The sequence below is a fragment of the Phalacrocorax carbo genome, chromosome 1, assembly GCF_963921805.1.
Source record: "Phalacrocorax carbo chromosome 1, bPhaCar2.1, whole genome shotgun sequence".
NCBI lineage: Eukaryota > Metazoa > Chordata > Aves > Suliformes > Phalacrocoracidae > Phalacrocorax > Phalacrocorax carbo.
Genome location: NC_087513.1, coordinates 76,534,222 through 76,553,819, shown reverse-complemented (window position 1 = coordinate 76,553,819; position 19,598 = coordinate 76,534,222). Strand labels below are relative to the sequence as shown.

The 19,598-nt window shown below is 38.6% G+C and overlaps 1 protein-coding gene across 5 annotated transcripts in view; it reads left to right on the top strand.

Moving 5' to 3' along the window:
- The window catches only part of SCUBE1 (signal peptide, CUB domain and EGF like domain containing 1), a 219,497-nt gene that overhangs the window by 98,408 nt on the left and 101,491 nt on the right, over window positions 1-19,598 (top strand). For all 5 annotated transcript variants that reach the window (XM_064460913.1, XM_064460938.1, XM_064460930.1 and 2 more), the window contains exons 5-6: window positions 8,795-8,920; window positions 18,442-18,558. In XM_064460913.1, coding sequence (XP_064316983.1) covers window positions 8,795-8,920; window positions 18,442-18,558 — 243 coding nt within the window. The remainder of the gene's footprint in view (window positions 1-8,794; window positions 8,921-18,441; window positions 18,559-19,598) is intronic.

Here is a 19,598-nt window from a genome sequence, read left to right as displayed (position 1 = left end):
ATTTTCATTTAAGTTATTTATTTATATTTGGGGAAAGTGTCTGTTTCTGAGACTATTTTAAGTCTTTTTATTGGAGTACTGAAAACTTTGCAACATCTTTTTGAGAAGTTTCACTTGGTAGGAGGTAGAGAATTTTTGTTTAAATACTGAGTTTTCCTGTGACCAGGGAGGAAAAAAACATTTTCTTGCCACTGTCTGGTCTAATGCTCTACAATTTTCCCATGTTACAAATAGGTACTTTTTATCCCTAGAGAGAAGCTTTTAGAAAAGAGTGAGCCAGGTTTTCATATCTCTAGTATGCTATGAGGCCCAAAGGCCTAGTATTTTCAAAAACAACCTGGGGGTTTCTCGTTTTGGCAATAACTTGGGACTTTTTTGTAGTTACTGAACTCCTACCCGTCTGAGAGTACTTGAGCACGCCTTGGTGATGTTGTAATTTGCTAGCTCTGCTGCAGCACCACATCTCTGGGGGCCAGGATATCAGAACTACTCAAGGTTTATTAGCTCCCACCAAGGCACCAAGAAATGACAGCAATGGTGAAGACTCAAATGGAGAAAGCTCATTTCTCAGCTTTGCCTCCTGCATGGCCTTGTCTGCCCTGAGTGTCACCTCTCTCTGCCAATGGACTTTGTGTGGCAGTGACTCCCTGAAAACCAACCTTTTCTTTGCTTTGTTTTGCTGTTTAAGGAATCGCAATTTAAAGATTAAGTAAAATTAAAAGCAGATTGTGATAGTGTTGACTGTGTTTTGTTTGCTTTCCTTTCTTGTCCTTATCTTTCTCTTCCTCTGCCATTTATTTCCCTTCGTGTGAAATCAGTGGTAATGTCAGGTGCCAAGTAGATACTAGAGGAAACTGACTGCCTTGATTCTGCCAGAGCAGCAGCAACACACGTTCCCTGGGCCATCTTGCTGAATTTTCTTTGAGATAAACTATATCTATGTGTAAGAAGGTAATGGGGGCTACTGGAAGGGGTTTCAGTGAGCACCAGCTTCTATTGGTAGCTCTGCAATTTGGGAAACAGACTGAGGTTGTGAAACTTCATTCATGTGATCCACCAAAAAGGCAACACGCAATCACAAGTTGGTCACAACCAACCTGGGATGGATTTCAGCCAGTCTTTCTTATTGTCTGTTCCTGGTCCCACAGGTATTGTTGGCATGTTCTGGAAATTTTTGAATCCATTTCCTTTCCCTACCTGCATAGTTTTTCTGCTAAATTAAACTTGGTCTGTTCACTCCCATCATTCATTTAATCTTTCTATTCACTTTTCTAAAACTATAGTACCTTTGCAGAATTGCAAATCTTTGCTTTTACTGCTGACAGGACAAAGTCATATTTCTGACACGTGCCTATTATTTGTCTTAAGACAAAACCCCTGTTCATGGCTGGATGACACGTGGGTTTTTTTGGCTGCCACTCAGAGCAGGAACATCTTGTCAGAGATCAGACTGAGAGCCTGCCTGCTGACAATGATGTCCCTAAGCACATTTTATATCCAAACTGAAAATACATGTAACTGCTAAACAAACTTGAATTTGTTTATTTTGTAATATACCAGCAGCTGTTTTCTTGTATGATGTCCAGGATTTCTCCAGCCAAACTACTTAATAGTGTAGAATTCTGCTTCCTTGGGTCAGTTTGCATGCTTTAGTTGTTTTCTTTTCAACCTCTGTTGGGGTTAGTTGTACTCACTGAAACAACAGCTTTAGGCAGAACCAAGCAACTTATTTCAGGAATGAAGATGGAAAGGAAGTCTTGTGTTCATTCAGTTAAGAATATGGAAAACATTAGACCATGACACAGATTATTTCATTTCCGGCATACCCAATGTGAGGTTTCTCATTTAGCTCTAGTAGTGTATTCCTATATGGACGCTTTGTGTACCCATGGCGTTGTAATCGGCTGAGGAAGGGTAGCTGCCTCAACTAATTAGTTTTATCCTCCATTTTCTTGCTGAAGAAAGCAAATCTTAGTGGTTTTTTTTTAATCCTCGTGGAAGGACATATCCAGTTCGGAGATGAGAGCATTTTAGACTCTCACTGGGCATCCGAGCTCACCCAGACATTCTTTATGTCCTAGAATCAGGCCCTTATTAATGAGCCAGAAATGTTCAGCGGATCTGATGCAACTGTGCAGCATAAAGGTGAAGGTGAGATCCAGGCTGTTGGAAAACAATCCTTCAGCTCCAATGGAGCTAAGATCTGACTATATGTATTTGATGACTATAATTGGGTTTTTTAGCCAAATGTTGATTTTCTTCACTCTTTTGAAGCACACAAGATGCTGGAGTTAGAAGGCCAAATCAGGGACACTCAGAGGTGTAGATGGGGAGCTGCTTTCCACAAGCCAGCTGAGAAGTTAACAGTATGCTTTTTTTTTTTGGAGAGTCAACCATCTGACTACATTTGTATGACCAATATTTACATGCATAATGTAAAATTTGGCTTGAAACAGCCATCTTGCACTTTCACTAACATCATGTTCCTGTCTCCATCAGAAACTGAGTGTGTTTTGTTTGGCCTCCATTCCTAACAGAGTAAAATAAAAGCTCTGGGAGAGTTGTCGTCTCTGTCAGTCTTCTAAATTGCTTGGTCATTGATCAGTATGTTTTATCGTAGCGCTGTATTTTCTCACATTAATTTTAAAAAGCAGACAAAAAAAACCAACCCCAAAACCAAAAAAATCCCACTATGTTAATAGTTTAGTAAACAACTAAAATGAGAATGCTTGTTTCCTCTTGTATTCTTTCCTCTCTCTGCTGCTGAAGATATACTCCCTTCTTTCTAGCACCAGGCATTGAGAGAATAACCAAAAGTGAAGTCAGGTGACCTAAAGACAATATTTTTCATGCTACATTCTGTTTGTTATTTTATGGTTATTATAATGACAATATATTTGGTATTATTATATTTTGCTATGATACATAATACATACTGATACAGTTAAACTGTATCACCTGATCCTGATACAGTTGAACTCTACCATTCCTTAATTAGCATTTCTTTAAAAGGGAAAAGTCCTGAATATCACCAGTAGCAGTTTTGTTGCACCACATGGATCCCTTACTGGAGCAGAAGTAATTATCCCCTATAACTAAGATTGATGGAGAGAAACTAACCACAACAATTGGTTATTGTTTATGTTATAAAGATTTATGCTTTACTTTACGTCCAGGGTATGTTCATTAAAAGTGTGTAAAACAGTTCATAAATAATTAAACACTGTGGCTTATCTGAGTCCAGCAATTCAATGACGTGCATATAACTTATATTTAATGTCTTTTAACTCTTTTAGAAGTTACTAGAACAGAATCATACAAATTATGTACGATGTATTAATTTTGTAAATCATGACTACAACTTTTTAAATTATTTTTTATAAGATTCATTTTTTTGTTAAATAAGGGTGCAACTGTAATAAGAGATTTCACTGTGTACATAGTGTGAAAACTAACTTAACAAAAAAGAGAATCCAATTATGTAGTCTTTGGGACTGAGTGTAAGTGAGACACGTGCTAGTGTGCATGTGAGCATGTATATGCGGGTTAAGTTTGAGACTTCTTATATTTTCTTACCACATTCAACCACATATACTATCACAATATTCTACAAGTTATTACTGTATTATATCTTTGGTGAATTTAAAGTAGTCTTTTCCAGACTGTGTTCGGAATCAGCATGTTTATTTGGAAGCCATAAAAAATAGCAGCAATATAAATACAGAGTAAGTGAAATTATGACAACACAGAGGATAACGTAAGCATATATGATGAACCACAGAGTAAAATAATTGGTAGAAGTCTTAATTAAGATGAGAACAGGCAGTGTTAATGAAAAATAAAGGCTGTCACACTCAGCCTGATTTAAGCACTTTCAGAGCCATTGAGCTGAAAACATTTTTAGAGCATAATACAATGGAGAGGTCATTGTATCAGACTAAACATTTTGCAGAACAGCACTATTAAGAGATTTGTGATAACTAGATGGCAGACTGGATTAATGTAGTAGGCTCACACCCAAATCTCTCCTAGGACAGGAACAAAAATGAATGTGGATTGTAGGTCGTACAACAATGTCTGCCACTCTCCCGTGAACAATCTTTTGTAACAGAAAGTCAGAAAAAATCCAGGAATGTGATAGGAGAGAGTTTCTCAAGTCATATCTAAAATGCTGAGAGAGGATTTAGTTTAATTAGAGTAGTATTTTCCTTTCTTAAGTGGAATTTCTCTTCCTTTTTATAATAAAATTTCCACTGGATTCTGTGTTGCTGTCTTTTCGTAAGGTGAATTTTCTGAGAATGTGTATGTATTTGAAAAGTTTGTTTTACTGCCTGCCAGCACTGCCAGAGAGAACATGCACCCATTTTTGTGCTAGGCTTTAGAGACTACCTTGAGTAGCAGCATATCAAATTAAGATACTGCTTTTATTAACAGTTAACATGAAAAAACTAGAACCTTTCAAAGTTGGACATTTTACTGTCATGACAATAAAGTAAGGAATTTTTTGGTGTACAGACTTCTCTTTTATCAACTATAAGTCTTTCCCTTGATTTGGGAACTATGGTTTTTCACTTGACCCATAGTCACATCAGCTCTAGAAGCTGGGACACACAGATCACTGCAAAAATCAAGAGAAGCAGCTAGGAACAACTCATGTTCAAAACCAGAGTGATGGAGTTGCACACACGACGGGAGAGAGTGGGGCCATAAGGCTGTGTAGTAAAAGATGTAGTTCTGCAAATACTTTCTGGTTAAGGCTCAGGTGGAAAATCCATTGCCTGGTATTTTGCCCAGGCCATGCAACATACTGAAGTAAAATTGCTGTGGGCATAATTCTGTACAGCCTTGGGAAAAGCCTAGAATAATTCCCTAGCTGTTTCCCCTGGTCCTCTTCCCTGGTTCTGCATCACGTCGCTCAGCTCTAGGAAGGAGCAACACGTGAAGCACAAGACACTCCTCTTGGTGCTGTATCCCCTTTGCTGAGTTGGGGCTTATGGTGATTAAGAGAAAAACTTCAAACATATTTATCTGAGCAGCAGAATCCCACCCAATTTTTCCATGATTATGTTTTTTACCTGAATGACTAGTTTTCCACCCATCTCCACAAATCAAGCTGTTTGGCCTTGATTGTGCCAGTTACCCCCAAAGGGAACAGAGCATTTTTGCTGGAGCTGTGCGCTGCCCATCACTGGGGAGAGGAGCCTCCTGGCACACGGCAGCGCCAGTGGGTCTGGAAGCACGCTGCCTGCCTCCCTGTTGGGCCAGCCTTTGTCCTGGGGCTGAGGGAGGCTGAACGCCAAGACAGGCATGAGATGCTTAAGAAACATCCCCCTTGAACACCAGGGGAATTTTTTCCATGTTGTTATCCCCATTCTTGGGTCCTTACGTGAAAAGAACGTGTACATCAGGTGGCTGCTAAACATTAACTAAAATAAGGCAAAACTTTGTTTCTCAGGAGGTGATAGTGAGGGGAGATGATAACTCAGACGTTTTACTACTTCTGTGGTAGCAGAGTGGTGTGCAGTCAGCAGAAAAGTTATTTCACTACCAGCAGTGCAATCCATCCAGTTCCAGTACAAGAAAATACATGTGAGGTCTTTTATGTATTTCTAGTTCATTTTAGAGTTTGGACCACATCCTGCTAAAGACAATACTGAACAAAATAATTTTCGGAGTATTTTTCTGTCCCATTTATACGCATTTCTATAGCAACTAAAAGAGTATTAGGAAGGTATTTACCATATTTTTGTGTATTTTAGTGTGATTTATATGCTATAACATGAAAGGTTCAGTATTGTTTGAAGAGTCAGCTTGCAAAAAAAGTAAATCTTATGTATCAACAATGATTCATAAATCGTTTGTGTATGGAGATTGATACGGAAGACACCTGGCCAAATACTGCATTTGCTGAAAGATTAAGATTTGGAATGACTAAAACTATTTGCAAATTAACACAGATTTGGTTCAGATAACACTTTTAGCCAAAATATTTATTTGCCGCATTTTTATTTATAGAATTTTTTCAGGTCTGAACAAAATTTTGTTTAGGAATTTTTTGTAATTTCATTCTTAGGAATTTTGAGAAACATAAACTATATAAATAATTATAAAATTAATATAATTATATAAAATATAAATATAAATTAGAAGTTTCACTGTGGTTGAGTTCCTGCTCTTGATGTTGAATGAAAAATAATGGTCTTTCATCTCACCAGAAAAACTTGACTTTTCTGAAATAATGGTTTTCAGGCTTAGGAGATTTCTGTGGTGTTCTTCTGCAGCTAAACATGGAACTGAAATAGTTTTTCCACAGCTCCAACTACCTGATGAATACAATAACTGAAATATTGTGGTCTTACACACAAATACCTGCATAAAATTCTGCTTTGTCTTTCACTTTTGTTTCAGAATGTAATAATTCTGATCTTTGATTTCTGCTGATATTTTTAGTAGTGCACAATTTCTGTCTTCCCAAGTGATTTTAACAATGGCAGGTATTCAGTATCTGTAAGTAAACACTGAAAATCACTTGCTTCATTACACTTCTGGGCCATTAAATATCTTCTTTCATCTATCTAATTCCTCTCTTCTCATTGCCTCAGCAGTGTGACTCAATCAGGCATGTGTTATCTTTCCCAGATCCTTTTCTGAACATAGCATAGTGCGCAGGAATGCAGTTTGTCAAACACATTGTGTCTGAAATCCTTTGTTGGGAGAAGTGAAGAGAAAGAGATTATAAAATGCCTCAAAACCTTCAATAAGGCCATTCCCAGGTTTCTTATATCGGTTCAGCCAAACAAAACATTCATACCTCTTTTTGATGGATAGGATGGGATGGGATGGGATGGGATGGGATGGGATGGGATGGGATGGGATGGGATGGGATAGTAAAGCATAGCATAGCATAGCATAGCATAGCATAGCATAGCATAGCATAGCATAGCATAGTATAGTATAGTATAGTATAGTATGTATTATACCTTCCAATATCATCTGTTGTCCAGGCTGCAGTTTACAGATAATAACTTATTTTGTGCTTTGGCAAGGTTTTAGACTCATCGAGGCTAACACAGAGGGGAACTTAGAAGAGAGAAATAGATCTGTTGTCTATAATGTTGGTCTATAATGTCTATAGGCGGTGAGATTTAAGATCCTGATATTTTTTGTGAGAGAGAGAAACAAAAATACCCACTTGGACTGGTGATGCATGTGTTTCATTACTCTGTTAATATAAACCTTTCTGAGGTGAAGTCAGGCAGTGCAAATAACTTCTGAAGCTGTCAGCTTCTGTCAACCTGAGGGACTCTCTGACTGACTTTGTGTACCATTACCCCCTCAGAATTTTGTACACAAAGTTTCTTAGTAGCTGTCTTCACGCTAATCCATTTATTTGTGTTCAGTTAAAAACTATTCTGTATGCAGAGAAACTTTTGCTCAAATTCGTCATAAAGCCTTGACACTTGGTTTCAAGTATTTGCTAGTGTGAGACCAGCCTCAGCCTAAAGGCAGTGTGTGTAGATGCCGGAGGTGGCAGGTATGTTCATGTAGCTTCTGTAAGAATAAAAGGGAGAGCAGTAATCATTTTCACCTATGGAAGCAAAAAACTTTGCAACAGCCCTGAAAAAATATTTGTTTACAGTATGCCATCACCGCAGGTTTAACGTGAACATTGTACACTGGAGTTGTTTTGACAAATTAGCCTAAATGAGTAGGAGTAGCCGTGACGAAGAGCTGCTGAGTTCACGCTGATATTGCACGCACCAGCGTTTTGAGGAAGACATGTTGTTTTCCCAGTAGTAAACTGAGTTACACTGTGGATTCTCTGTCAGTGTACTCCAAGAGAATTTGTTTCTCCTTTCCACATCAGATACCCAAGGGGAAGACTGGGAAGGCTTTGTAATGCAAATCTAGGTAGCCTTCCTTCACACAAGGAATGCTAGATGCTGACCCATAAGGACGGAGTTCAAGATTTCTGTGAATATGTGGGATTTGAATTGACTCAGTAATGAAAGCCTCTAAAAGCATAAGGTGCTTTCAGTATCTAAGTCACTTACGTGGTTTAGAAAGCTAAAACTGGCCCTATGATGATTAAGAGAAAGCTGGTTGATACTGCTCCTTGGCATAAACATTAACCATGGCAATTGGATGTTTGTTGAACAGCTGGTGTATTTTGTTAAATATAGTCAAAGAGAGAAGTGGTAGCGGGTTTGTTGGAGATTGGCTGCACTTATGGCAGATGACACAGATAATTGAGATGTATAACAAATAGCAAAGACGCAAATCCAAACAAAAATGCTCAGATAAATTGGCAGATTTTGTGTGTTAGAGAATACAAAGCACATTAACAGGGAAATCAAAATGCACCAGACAGTAGCAACCATTAAATTTATACATGGAAAAAATGACATTGAGCTCAGTTATTCAACTCTGATAATCAGCTGTGGGACAGACAACCTCCTGGAATATCCTTTGAATCCATTATATTTTCTTGAAAGATTAGAATATGGATATGGATTAGGGAAATCAAAAGTCCTGGGTTTCTACATGCAGCAGAGACACCCTGTATTCCACAGCAGTACTCATTGTATTTGCCCCAGAGTAGGTTTGTCCTTTATTACACTGTTTTGTTGATCGTACACCTCTTTTCAGCTGCATTCTTTTGCCTTGCGGAACACAGTCCAGATGCCAAATAAAAATTAAAATTAAAATTACTGGAGGACTGGATGTGTATACTTATTTTGCAATTTTATTTCAATAATAATATTTTCCACTTTTCTTTCTGTTTTTTTTACAGAGGGTATGAACTGTATGAACAAAGATCATGGGTGTGCACACATCTGCCGGGAGACGCCCAAAGGTGGGGTTGCCTGTGAATGTAGGCCTGGCTTTGAACTTGCCAAAAACCAGAAGGACTGCAAATGTAGGTAGATGAAGATTAAATTTCAAATGCCACCAAATGTCTTATTTTCTTCATTGTTGTTATTTTCCAGAAGCCAAGAAACCAACTTTATTTTGGCCAAAGGTGATTTGTAATCTTAGTAATGTGGTTTTTTTCTGTAGATGGTGTACTTGGGGATGGGTAAGAGGGATTGAATAACAGAATGTTGGCAGTGACTCTGTTAGCAAAATGGTATCAACTTTTCTACCTTTCTATGAATGCAGAAAAGTGAGGGATCAGTTTAATCCAGGCTTCCCTTGTAGAGCAAAAAAAAGTAAAGCATAGAGGATTCTGCCTTGCAATATTTTGAAGGTCCACGACCATAGATGCATTGATAAATCTACTAATGGGTTTAATGATAAATCCACTAGAGTTGTCAAATTAAGAGTGTTAATTCCTCTCTTGTAAAGGATAGAAATGTTTGCTCTAGTCCTGATTCCACTACATGCAGTCTACTTTTCTTGTTATAGCTTGGAAAACATGTTGTTGTATCATATATACTGTTCTTCAAAGAAAAATCCCTAGTGATGTATTCTTAAAGCTGTGATGCTGAGGACATAGATATTCACTAGCCCACAAAATTGGAAATTGGTCTGTATAGGTTAAAATAATTGACCCTCTGTAATTTAACATCTTCATGTGAAACCTTCCAAATTGCATGGGAGTCTTTCTGATGGCTTCAGTGTTAGATCTGACTCCAACAGCTTGCTTTCCTACTTCATAGCTTTTTGAGAGACAAAAACCCAAAGTGCAATGAAATTACATAAAACATGTTTTGTGTACTTTGTGCTTTGCATAGGGCCAGTATTTTTGTGATAGCCTTTCTTCCACGCCAACTTTTTTCTTCCTGAGATCTCTGCTCTGTAAACATGCTTAGATGATATTAGTTCCCAAGTACAAAGTCAAAAGAATCACCTTTGAATATCATCAAGAACTGCCACAGGATTGTGCAGTTGTGCAGCTTGATTGCTCCCCAGTATTAAGAGGCTACACAGAGCCAAAGGCAAAAGCACAGAGAAAAATTGCCTTTATGGTAATTTTCATTCTCAGTGTTTATTAGAAGTGAACATTGCGTGCTGTTCATTGGAGTGCAACATCAGCTACGTTGGTAAAGTGGGAGAGGATGTTTATTTATGTTGTTTATTATTTGATTCCACAAATTTGTTCATTCCTTAGGAATGACATTATCCTTTTTTGTAGTGAGATGGTGACAGGAGAATTAGGGCCGTTTCTAGAACAATATTTCTAAAGGTTTAGTAGTGTAAAATACTTGAATGTATTCTATGCCCTGTGGTGTTCAAATTGTAGTTGGAAGTATAATGAACTTCTGCTGACAGACCTCTAAGTAGGGATGCTGAGTTCTTCGAGGCCGCAGAGCTTGCTGCAGAGTATGCCGACCCCTAAACCCACAGCGTATTCTGCGAATATGTTCCAGAGTCTTATGTAAAATAACTGTATTTCTAGCCCTTCCAAATGCAAAGAAGTAGAAAGCTGTAGCCACATAGCCTGGGACAATAATTGTGAGATTACAGCAGGCTATTTATAAAGGCCTAGTTCTGAAACCAAATCTTGACTTCTAAAAAACTTTTCACAGCTAACCATTTCAGTGGAATTAATTAAATTAAATCTTGAGCTGCAGCTTTGCAAATACTGAGTACAGCTATGTTGAAGAGCTGAAAAAGATACAATTGCCCCTTGTCAGCCTTGATGAGGTCTGTAGCCCTGTATACCACAGACTGGTAGGGTCTGATACCTCCCTAGTATATCCCGGTACCACTCTCAGTTATTCTGATTTATCATGGTACTTCCAGGAGGCTGTGCCTTTCAGGGTTTGTCAGAGCTTGCTTCTTTCTTTTTTTGTTTGGACAAGTGGCAGAGAACCAGTACCTCACTAGGTGAATTTTTATCAGCCAGTTTGCAATTGAATCAGAATACTGGGAGAGGTTTTCAGACATATTGGCCCAACTCCACTAGTAATGAGACATGTGTTCCTCAAAGGAAAAAAATATATTAAAATGAATTAGAAAGCATTAAAAATTGGAGGGAGGCTCCCTTATTTTTATGCATGCATTACAAGATTGTAATTACATCCTAATTACACGATTGCATGTCACCTGATCGTATCATTGTATGCTAATAAGGCAGTCACTATTGATGTCCTGCTCCGTTCAGTGCACATGATGGTCAGTGCTCATTAAACAGGCTTTTGTTCGATAGCTTCCTCTCCATAACTCAGTGTCATGCCTTGCCTGCTGCACAATATTTAAACCCTATTGTGAACATAAAATTTTTAATTTCCTCATGGATATTCCCATGATACTCATTACTGTAATATTGAAGTGCTTTGTAGGCATTGGTAATGTATTTTCAGAACATTCTTGTCAAGTTAAAAAGGACTGGTTTGCCTATCTTACAAATGGGAAATGAATATAACGATGTTAATGTCAAAATCATTTAGCTGTGATAGGTGATTAACAAGAAACACCCAGAACCCAGCTCAGCATTTATAGCACTTTACTATGATCAAAGTCAAGCTCCCAGTGGCTCCAGCTGTAGTTGCAAATGTCATGGAGAAAGGAATATAATATTAGCAACCTGTAATAGATGTGATACAAGTGACGCGCCAAGCCCTAAGTAGGAATTCCATGGCAGGGGTAGAAATAGATTAGAGTTTTTTAGGACTCTATTCACTGTCTGAACAAGACCGTCCTTTCTTATCAGTCCCTTTCTGATTTACTACTCATTCTGCAGCAAATGAGGCAAGATTCTCCAGCTGTTTCACAGACCTGACTTTCTCCAGCTCCACTGCACACTGAATAAGACAGGAGTGTTTTCTGCATTTGTCATTAAGGATGGTTATGATAATACAATAAGTCTATATACCAGAAGTCTGCTAATTTGTAGCTTTCAGGTGCTAAATATTGCAACTGTAATGGTTTCTTAGTGTAAATTTTAAATATGCAATTTCTCAGTTACAAAAAAAAAACAGTCTTGCCCACCATCCTAGGAAAACACAGAAGATTTTTTCCCCAAACATGAACAAACCAAAACATTTTTTGTTAATCTCATTATTAGCTGGATTGGTTTAGCTGGAACTTGAAAAAGAGGAAACCTAAAGCAGATATATATACCTGCAAGTTGCAACCTAAAAGAAATAACTCTGGCAGTTAAAAACAAGTGAAAGCTGAATCTTTTAATGAAAAATGCTGGATAACCTTAACTACAGCGATTTCTATCTGCCCCCTCCAATAATAATTATTTAAATAAGCAGGAGGGCTAGATGTTAAGTAATTCTAAAAGTCTTGTCTAGTATGTTTACAATAAAATGCCATCCCACATATGCCAAGTAGCAGCTTTTCAGCTCCTGCTGACAGTGTTCTCATGCAGCTATTTGATATCAGCGCAAAGATCTTCAGAACGTTAAAAATATAAGGCCATACTAGAATAAATATTGCAAACAATGTTGCATGCACAGCTGTATCACATAGAAAGAGATGCCCATATATTTACATAAATTATATATTTAATGGCCAATTTAGTTAAAAAACAGTGCAATTTTTAATTTATCTGGAATTACAATGTGCTGGTTCGAACCGTTGCAGAAAAACATGCTACAAAAACAAAAGATCTGGCTTGTTGTAAATTCTGTGGCATCTGAGCCATAGTATATATTTCTATCTACACGTGGACAAGATCATTGTCTAAGGGGATTTTTTTTGAGTTAGTGGGTACTAAATGCCAGATTTAAAAGTTGACCATGTGATTTCAAATACTCATTGTCATGGTCATGTCAGATGGAAGAGACCAGAAAAAGCATTATATGAAGGTTCAGAGAAGCACTGAAAGCAGGATTTAGCCTGTAGAGTGAGGCTAATTTTGGTATTTTCTATCTTCTGGAGGTTTTAGCATGGAACTTCAATATCATTATTTAGTAGAATAAGTACATTAAAATCCCTTTTGTTCTTTAAGATGTCATTCCTCTTCCAGACAGTTGTTTCTTGTCTTTCATCATCAAAATGTCATTTCAAGACTTGTCCATATATTTATATGGATGTAAGCACTGGCCCACATGCAAAGCTGTGTCTCAGGAATGCTTAGCTCAACCCAGCCAAACTGAATAGGTGCTGCTGCTTACAGCATAAGCAGGTGGACAGTTAGGGAGATTATGCCACGCTGCCAGCCTGTGGGCCCTGAAAGGTGGCTGGCCAGTCCAAGAGCGTAAGCATTATAGTCAACAAAAAGAATTAATCTTGTTTGAAAGCTGCTAGAAGAACCAGTGTCAGGGCTTCAGCTCAGGATGCCCCATAGCTTGTGCAAAGCATTTGACACTGTCCCACATGACACCCTTGTCTCTAAATTGGAGAGACATGGATTTGACTGGTGGACCACTCAGAGGATAAGGAATTGTCACACTCAAAGAGCTGAGGTCAATGGCTCGATGTCCAAGCAGAGACCAGTGACGAGTGGCATTCCTCAGGGGTCAGTGTTGGGACCAGTGCTGTTCAACATCTTTGTTGGCAACATTGACGTGGGATTGAGTGCACCCTCAGAAAGTTTGCAGATGACACCAAGCTGTGTGGTGCAGTCAACATGCTGGAGGGAAGGGATGCCATCCAGAGGGACTTCGATAGGCTTGAGGGGTGGGCCCGTGCGAACTTCATGAAGTTCAACAAGACCGAGTGCAAGGTCCTACACATGGGCCAGGGCAATCCCAAGCACAAATACAGGCTGGGCAGAGAATGGATTGAGAGCAGCCCTGAGGAGAAGGACTTGGGGGTGTTGGTTGATGAGAAGCTCAACATGACCCAGCAATGTGCCCTTGCAGCCCAGAAAGCCAACTGCATCCTGGGCTGCATCAAAAGAAGTGTGACCAGCAGTTGAGGGAAGAGACTCTGCCCCTCTACTCTGCTCTCATGACATCCCACCTGGAGTGCTGCATTCAGCTCGAGGGCCTCCAACATAAGAAGGACATGGAGCTGTTGGAGCAAGTCCAGAGAAGGGTCACAAAGGTGATCAGAGGGCTGGAGCATCTCTGCTGTGAAGACAGGCTCAGAGAGTTGGGGTTGTTAGGCCTGGAGAAGAGAGAGCTCCAGGGTGACCTTATCGCAGCTTTCTAGTACCTGAAGGGGGCCTACAAGAAAGCTGGAGAGGGACTTTTTAAGAAGGCAGGTAGTGATAGGGCAAGGGGTAATGGCTTAAACTGAAAGAGGGTACATTTAGAGTAGATATACTGAAGAAATTCTTCACTATGAGGGTGGTGAGGCACTGGAACAGGTTGCCCAGAGAAGTGTGGATGCCCCATCCCTGGAAGTGTTCAAGGCCAGGTTGGATGGGGCTTTGAGCAGCCTGGTCTAGTGGAAGGTGTCCTTGCCAATGACACGGGGGTTGGACTAGATGGTCTTTAAGGTCCCTTCCAACCCAAACCATTCTATGCTTCTGTGAGAGTTCTTCATTCACAGTAGAAACAATATTGGGAGAACAGACTGGTAACTTGACCACTGGCATGTGACACCTCATATAGATGGTATGCATCTTTGTAGGGCTTGTGTGCTGTTTCTACTCATGTTTGCAGCCAACATGAGCAAAGTCTTCTCTATGAGATGCTGGTTTTAGCCAGTTGTACAGGGTATTTTTCCCACTAAGGGAGAAAGCCCAGCATTTTGAATGCACTTAAGACATACATGAATGCTGAAGCAGTGTCAAAAGCAATGGTATTATTCTGGTTTTAAATCTGCTGTGTGGGGATAGGTATATCTGAGTTCTAAGAGATATGTGTACAGTCTCCTTTGGGGAAAAAAAAAAAAAGAAAAATTGCTTACTATTTTCCATCTCTTCTATTGTATCATGATTTATAATATTTGAAGGTAAATGGTGTCTATCAAGAGTTAGCATTTTGCCTCTTTTTGTTTGCCTTTTTAATTTCACAGGCTCTGAATGAGCACACAGCCTTTGCATAGCTGTAGAGTCCAAAGTTATCAGAAAAAAATTTTAAAAGAAAACTTTGAAAGTTCTCATTAATTTTGGTTTAATGCTTTTTGATAAAAATGGAATAGATCTAGATGTCCCTTGGCTTTTAAACAATTTTGGCTTTCTTCCTCTAAGCAAGAAAAACTTCTCAGTGTGTCACTGCCACAGAATTAAGGCTGGAAGGAAATTGAAATGACATATTTTACAACTGGATTTTGTTCCAATTTCACCTGCAGAGCTGTCAAGCTCCAGAATTTTGTCTCAAGTTGCTTTAAATAAATAAATAAATAAATTATAGTCTAGACAGAAATTCAAATCCTTCAGAAATGTGATTTACTGGTATTTGTAAGAGACAGGAAAAGGAACTGACCTACATCTGTGTTCATTGACTGGGTAGAACAGGAACCAGTAACTCTAGTATACAGGGAAACTATAAAAGAAGTGTGTGATTCTGCAGGATTTACTATAAGCCTCATCAGCCTAGTGCAATTTTTCATAGGCAAATATGGTAAGGAAAAGTCCCTCATATTACGTAGATCAGAGAAACTGTGTTAAGATATTTTCATCTCTGGCAGCAGAGGCTTTCAGCAAGGAATGCCAAAAATAACCATTGCAGTCAAGTTGTTTAAAATATACACTTTGTTGCTGATTGCACTTTAAAATCCTCAATAAAAACACTGTTGGCTAGAAATGTATTTAAACATTTGGCATAAACAACACCTTTAAGTTAATTTATGATGGCACAGGAGTCCAACAGGGATAGAAACATTGAATGAACTATTACATCGTCTGAGAGCCTTATGGGGTCAAGAAAGAGGGAAGGATAGGTAGACGGAAATTACCTTATCATGGATTAGCTCTGCCACTGCACACCCAATGCCATGGATATTGCAAACAGCTGCCTTCTATACCGCTTACTGCCTCTGCTTGATCACATCCCAGAAACAGTCGTCCAGAAGATAGCTCATGTTTACCATCAGGCTGCAGTCATCCGATTCAAACAGCCTCTGCCTGTTCCTCTAGTTCTCAGCTAAGCTGCAAACCAGTATTTCTCTACCTCCAGATTAACCAGGAAGTTACTGTTGCACACATAATGTGGCATAGAGAGAGACACATAAGACAAAGATTAACCCAAAAAAATTGCAAATCAAAGAATGGGCAGAGAGAGGTGAATAAGGACAAGCACAGGGTTGAGCAAGGAAATGATTTTTCAGCATGACTGCATCGAAAAGGCAGGAGGTTTAAGAATGCAGAATTGACATAAAATTTTAATTGGTTTGTTTGGCATCAAAAATAAAAACTAAAATATTATTGTGTATTGAAGGAAATGAAATGTTGCTTCCATTTGATGCAAAGCAGAACGGTTTGCTTCATGTATTTTTTTCACAAAAAGAAATTAATAGTTAAGTTATAAAACTGGAGAAGGAGAACGAATGCCTGAGGATGTTTGTTGCTTAGGGGGCTTTTTAAATGTAATTCTTTGGAAGTTGAGGATTCTTATGACTTGGGGTATGTGAGTTCAATTCCCTCCTTTGTCTGATGGGACTGAACCTGCAATTCCCATTTTTCAGCCTAGTGCCCAAACTGTCAAGCTCCAGTAAGGGAATGTGCATCGGGCCGCTCGGCATCTTTCTCACTGGCATTCTTTCCGATCGGACAGAACAGCGATATTCCTGGGAGGAGAGGTGGGAATCCAGGCAGGCCCTCTTCTCAGGGATTGTTCTTACCACTTGGCCATGAGACTATTCCTTCTCTCTGAACAACACTAGGATTTTATTCAAAGTGTACAGTGTGAAGGACCAAGGGTGCTTGCACCTGTAGCGGTCTCTGGTCTGTACTCGCTTGGGAGAGGGACAATTCCTGTTGTGACCTTTGCCAGACTTCAGGGACCACGGGTATAGAGTTGCAGTTCCCACACTGGCAGGAGGTTTGAATAGGAATTCTGATGGGTATGCTGTGGTGGGTCTCCCTCAGTTTCTTTTCTTAGAATTGTTCTATTTTAAGCAAAATACATAAGTGATTTCTGAGGGTGGCATGGCTATTCAGCACTGGGACACACCAGAGGTGGAATATTTCAGTTCTAGTTACTGTGACTGAAAATTCCAGTCTACTCCATTTTAAGAAGCTAGCATTAAAGCAGAGTCACTGAGGTCAGTGGGAAATTATATGGGCTTAGCCCTATTGGATTAGATAGGACCTCAGTTTAGATTTAGATACATGATTTTAAAATCCTGTTAACCATTATCTTAGTTTTACTGTATATTGCAATTTGCTATCCTGGTTCTTTTATAAACTCTGTTACCTAGAAGGAAAATTCTGCTAAGACCAATGGAGGAAGCTCCTTCTGATTAGTAGGAGTCAGTATTTAAATTACTGTAACATTTCAAAGGATCATACTGAAATGATGAGTATGATATAACTGAATAATGGTATATTGGATTTCTCCTGTATCTGCCAGTATGTATACACCGATGAAGAACTTAGTCCAAATTACTTATATATTTGTATATAAGTAATTTTATATTTTATAATATAATTTTTATATATTTATATTATAATTTTATAATTGTAATAAATTTAACTCAGATCAGAATTGTGTTATTCAGCATCAAGCTATGCGGCTGCAAAGGATTAAATAGAACAGGGGTATATGGGAGGCATTGTTAATGGCACTAGCCAGCTTAATATTTAAAAACCGGTTTGTCTTAATAGTCAACAATTCAATCCATTATGTGACAAAGGAAATTTAATCTAATCTATTAATTCATGTAAACTTCAAAACGCTGTTATGAACAATGTTTGCTTTAATGTACGTTCCGTACTTTTCACTGGAGGATGTTTTAATTGCTAAAAGCCATTTCGCACTGTATTCTTGGAAATGAAAGTGACATATCCAACGTTTTCTTCCTAGTTGAGACCAGAGCACTGCAGGGCCATAACAACTGTGTATTTTTTGTTTCAGAGAAGAAAAGAAATAAAAATAGTTTCCTGTTTTATTTTTAAAATTCTTCTACTCTAGGAGGACTAGTACTTGAAATAATAGATTTCAAGACTTATATGGTTCTATTCTTGCTGTTTGGTCTCTGATTCCTCCACGTGAAGGGGAAGGAAAAGAGAAATGCTGTCTATAGACTTGAAAGTATATGTTGGTATTAGTAGACTGCTCATTTGTTCATGCCATGTACATGACAGACATAAAGCATGTAGCTTTTAGGAAGAGATGGAATTGGCTAACCACTCATACTAAAGTTATGAATACAAGTAGCCTGGGGACAAAGTAGCACATGCTTTTTTTTATTTCTCTTTTTCTCTTCACTGCATGGATTAAGAGTAGGACATGAGAGAGGGGCGTGGCTAACATAAGGGGGGTCAGAAAGAATAAGAAATGCAAATAACCACAAATACAAATGTTATGTTGCCTTATGTCTTGGTTTGTTACTGCTCTTCTGTATTCTGAAAGGCCCTCAAGACTAATTGGTTTCATTGTTATTTTATTTATATATACATATATACACATTCATTTGGGGCTTAACTAGTAACCTGTAACTATGGGAATGGAGGCTGCCAACACACCTGTGATGACACAGATACTGGTCCTGTGTGTGGTTGTCATCAGAAGTATGCCCTACATTCAGATGGCCGAACCTGCATTGGTAAGTACTTCTCTGCAGCAAATTTTGTTTCGTATTCCTCATAGAACATATATGTGCACATATGTGTGTGTGTGTGTGTGTGCGCGCGTGTGTTTGTAACTCACAGGCTTTAGCACCATTGCTGAGAGAAGTGTATAACAGCAGTTTCTGGCTGTAGTAGCTAAGGTCACGCTATACAGAGAGAGAAGCATTTGTGCATGTTTTGTCAAAACATTTGTTATTTAAGTATCCCTTTGTTACTCCTTCGTAACTTTTATTTCTTTTCATAACTCTAATAATTTTTGAAGTTAAAAGGTGTAGAACATTCATAATTATGAATGAAAATTCAGCTCTTCTGTTCACTTTCATGAGGCAAGACTTCCTTGAGTAAGCAAGGAGATGAAAATGATCCTCTTTTCTAAGCTGTAATCGGGGAAAATTAATCATCACGATGTGCTTTCTTCCCTGTTGTATGTTTTATGATTCTAAAAATTACAGCACTTGTAGCGAATAAGCTTTCACTCAGATTATTAGTAGGAAAAATCCATTCAAGAGATGGACCATCTTGGGAAATGCTATGCAAACATTTGTGATTATAAAATATATTATTTGCTTAACACCATTTCTTTCTACTCTGTTTTTTTTTATATAAAAAAGGATATTTTTGCATACTGCAAGTTAAAATTTGGAAATTCATATTCACAGATCAGAACCTGAAATCCTTGATGGTTTTCATTAGCATTGTGGTCATGTTGACTTTTTTTGTTTGTTTAATTTCAAATTCTTACAAATTCCTAGTAGTTTCCTGAGGTTAAAAAAGCATGGACACATACTTATCATCTTTTCTCTCCTTTATCAATACTGCAAGCCAGAGCACTTGAAACCCATGGAAATCTGTCAGTTATCTTTAGTGATCCTTTGGTCAGATCCATGGCATAAAACTCAGTGGCTGCCCAGAGCCTCACTCACTTCTGCTGTGTTTGATTGCACAAATTGTGTGGTAGGGTGAGGGGTATGTTGGCAGAGGTAGAGCTGAACAAGGTCAGTGCTGGACACCGCCT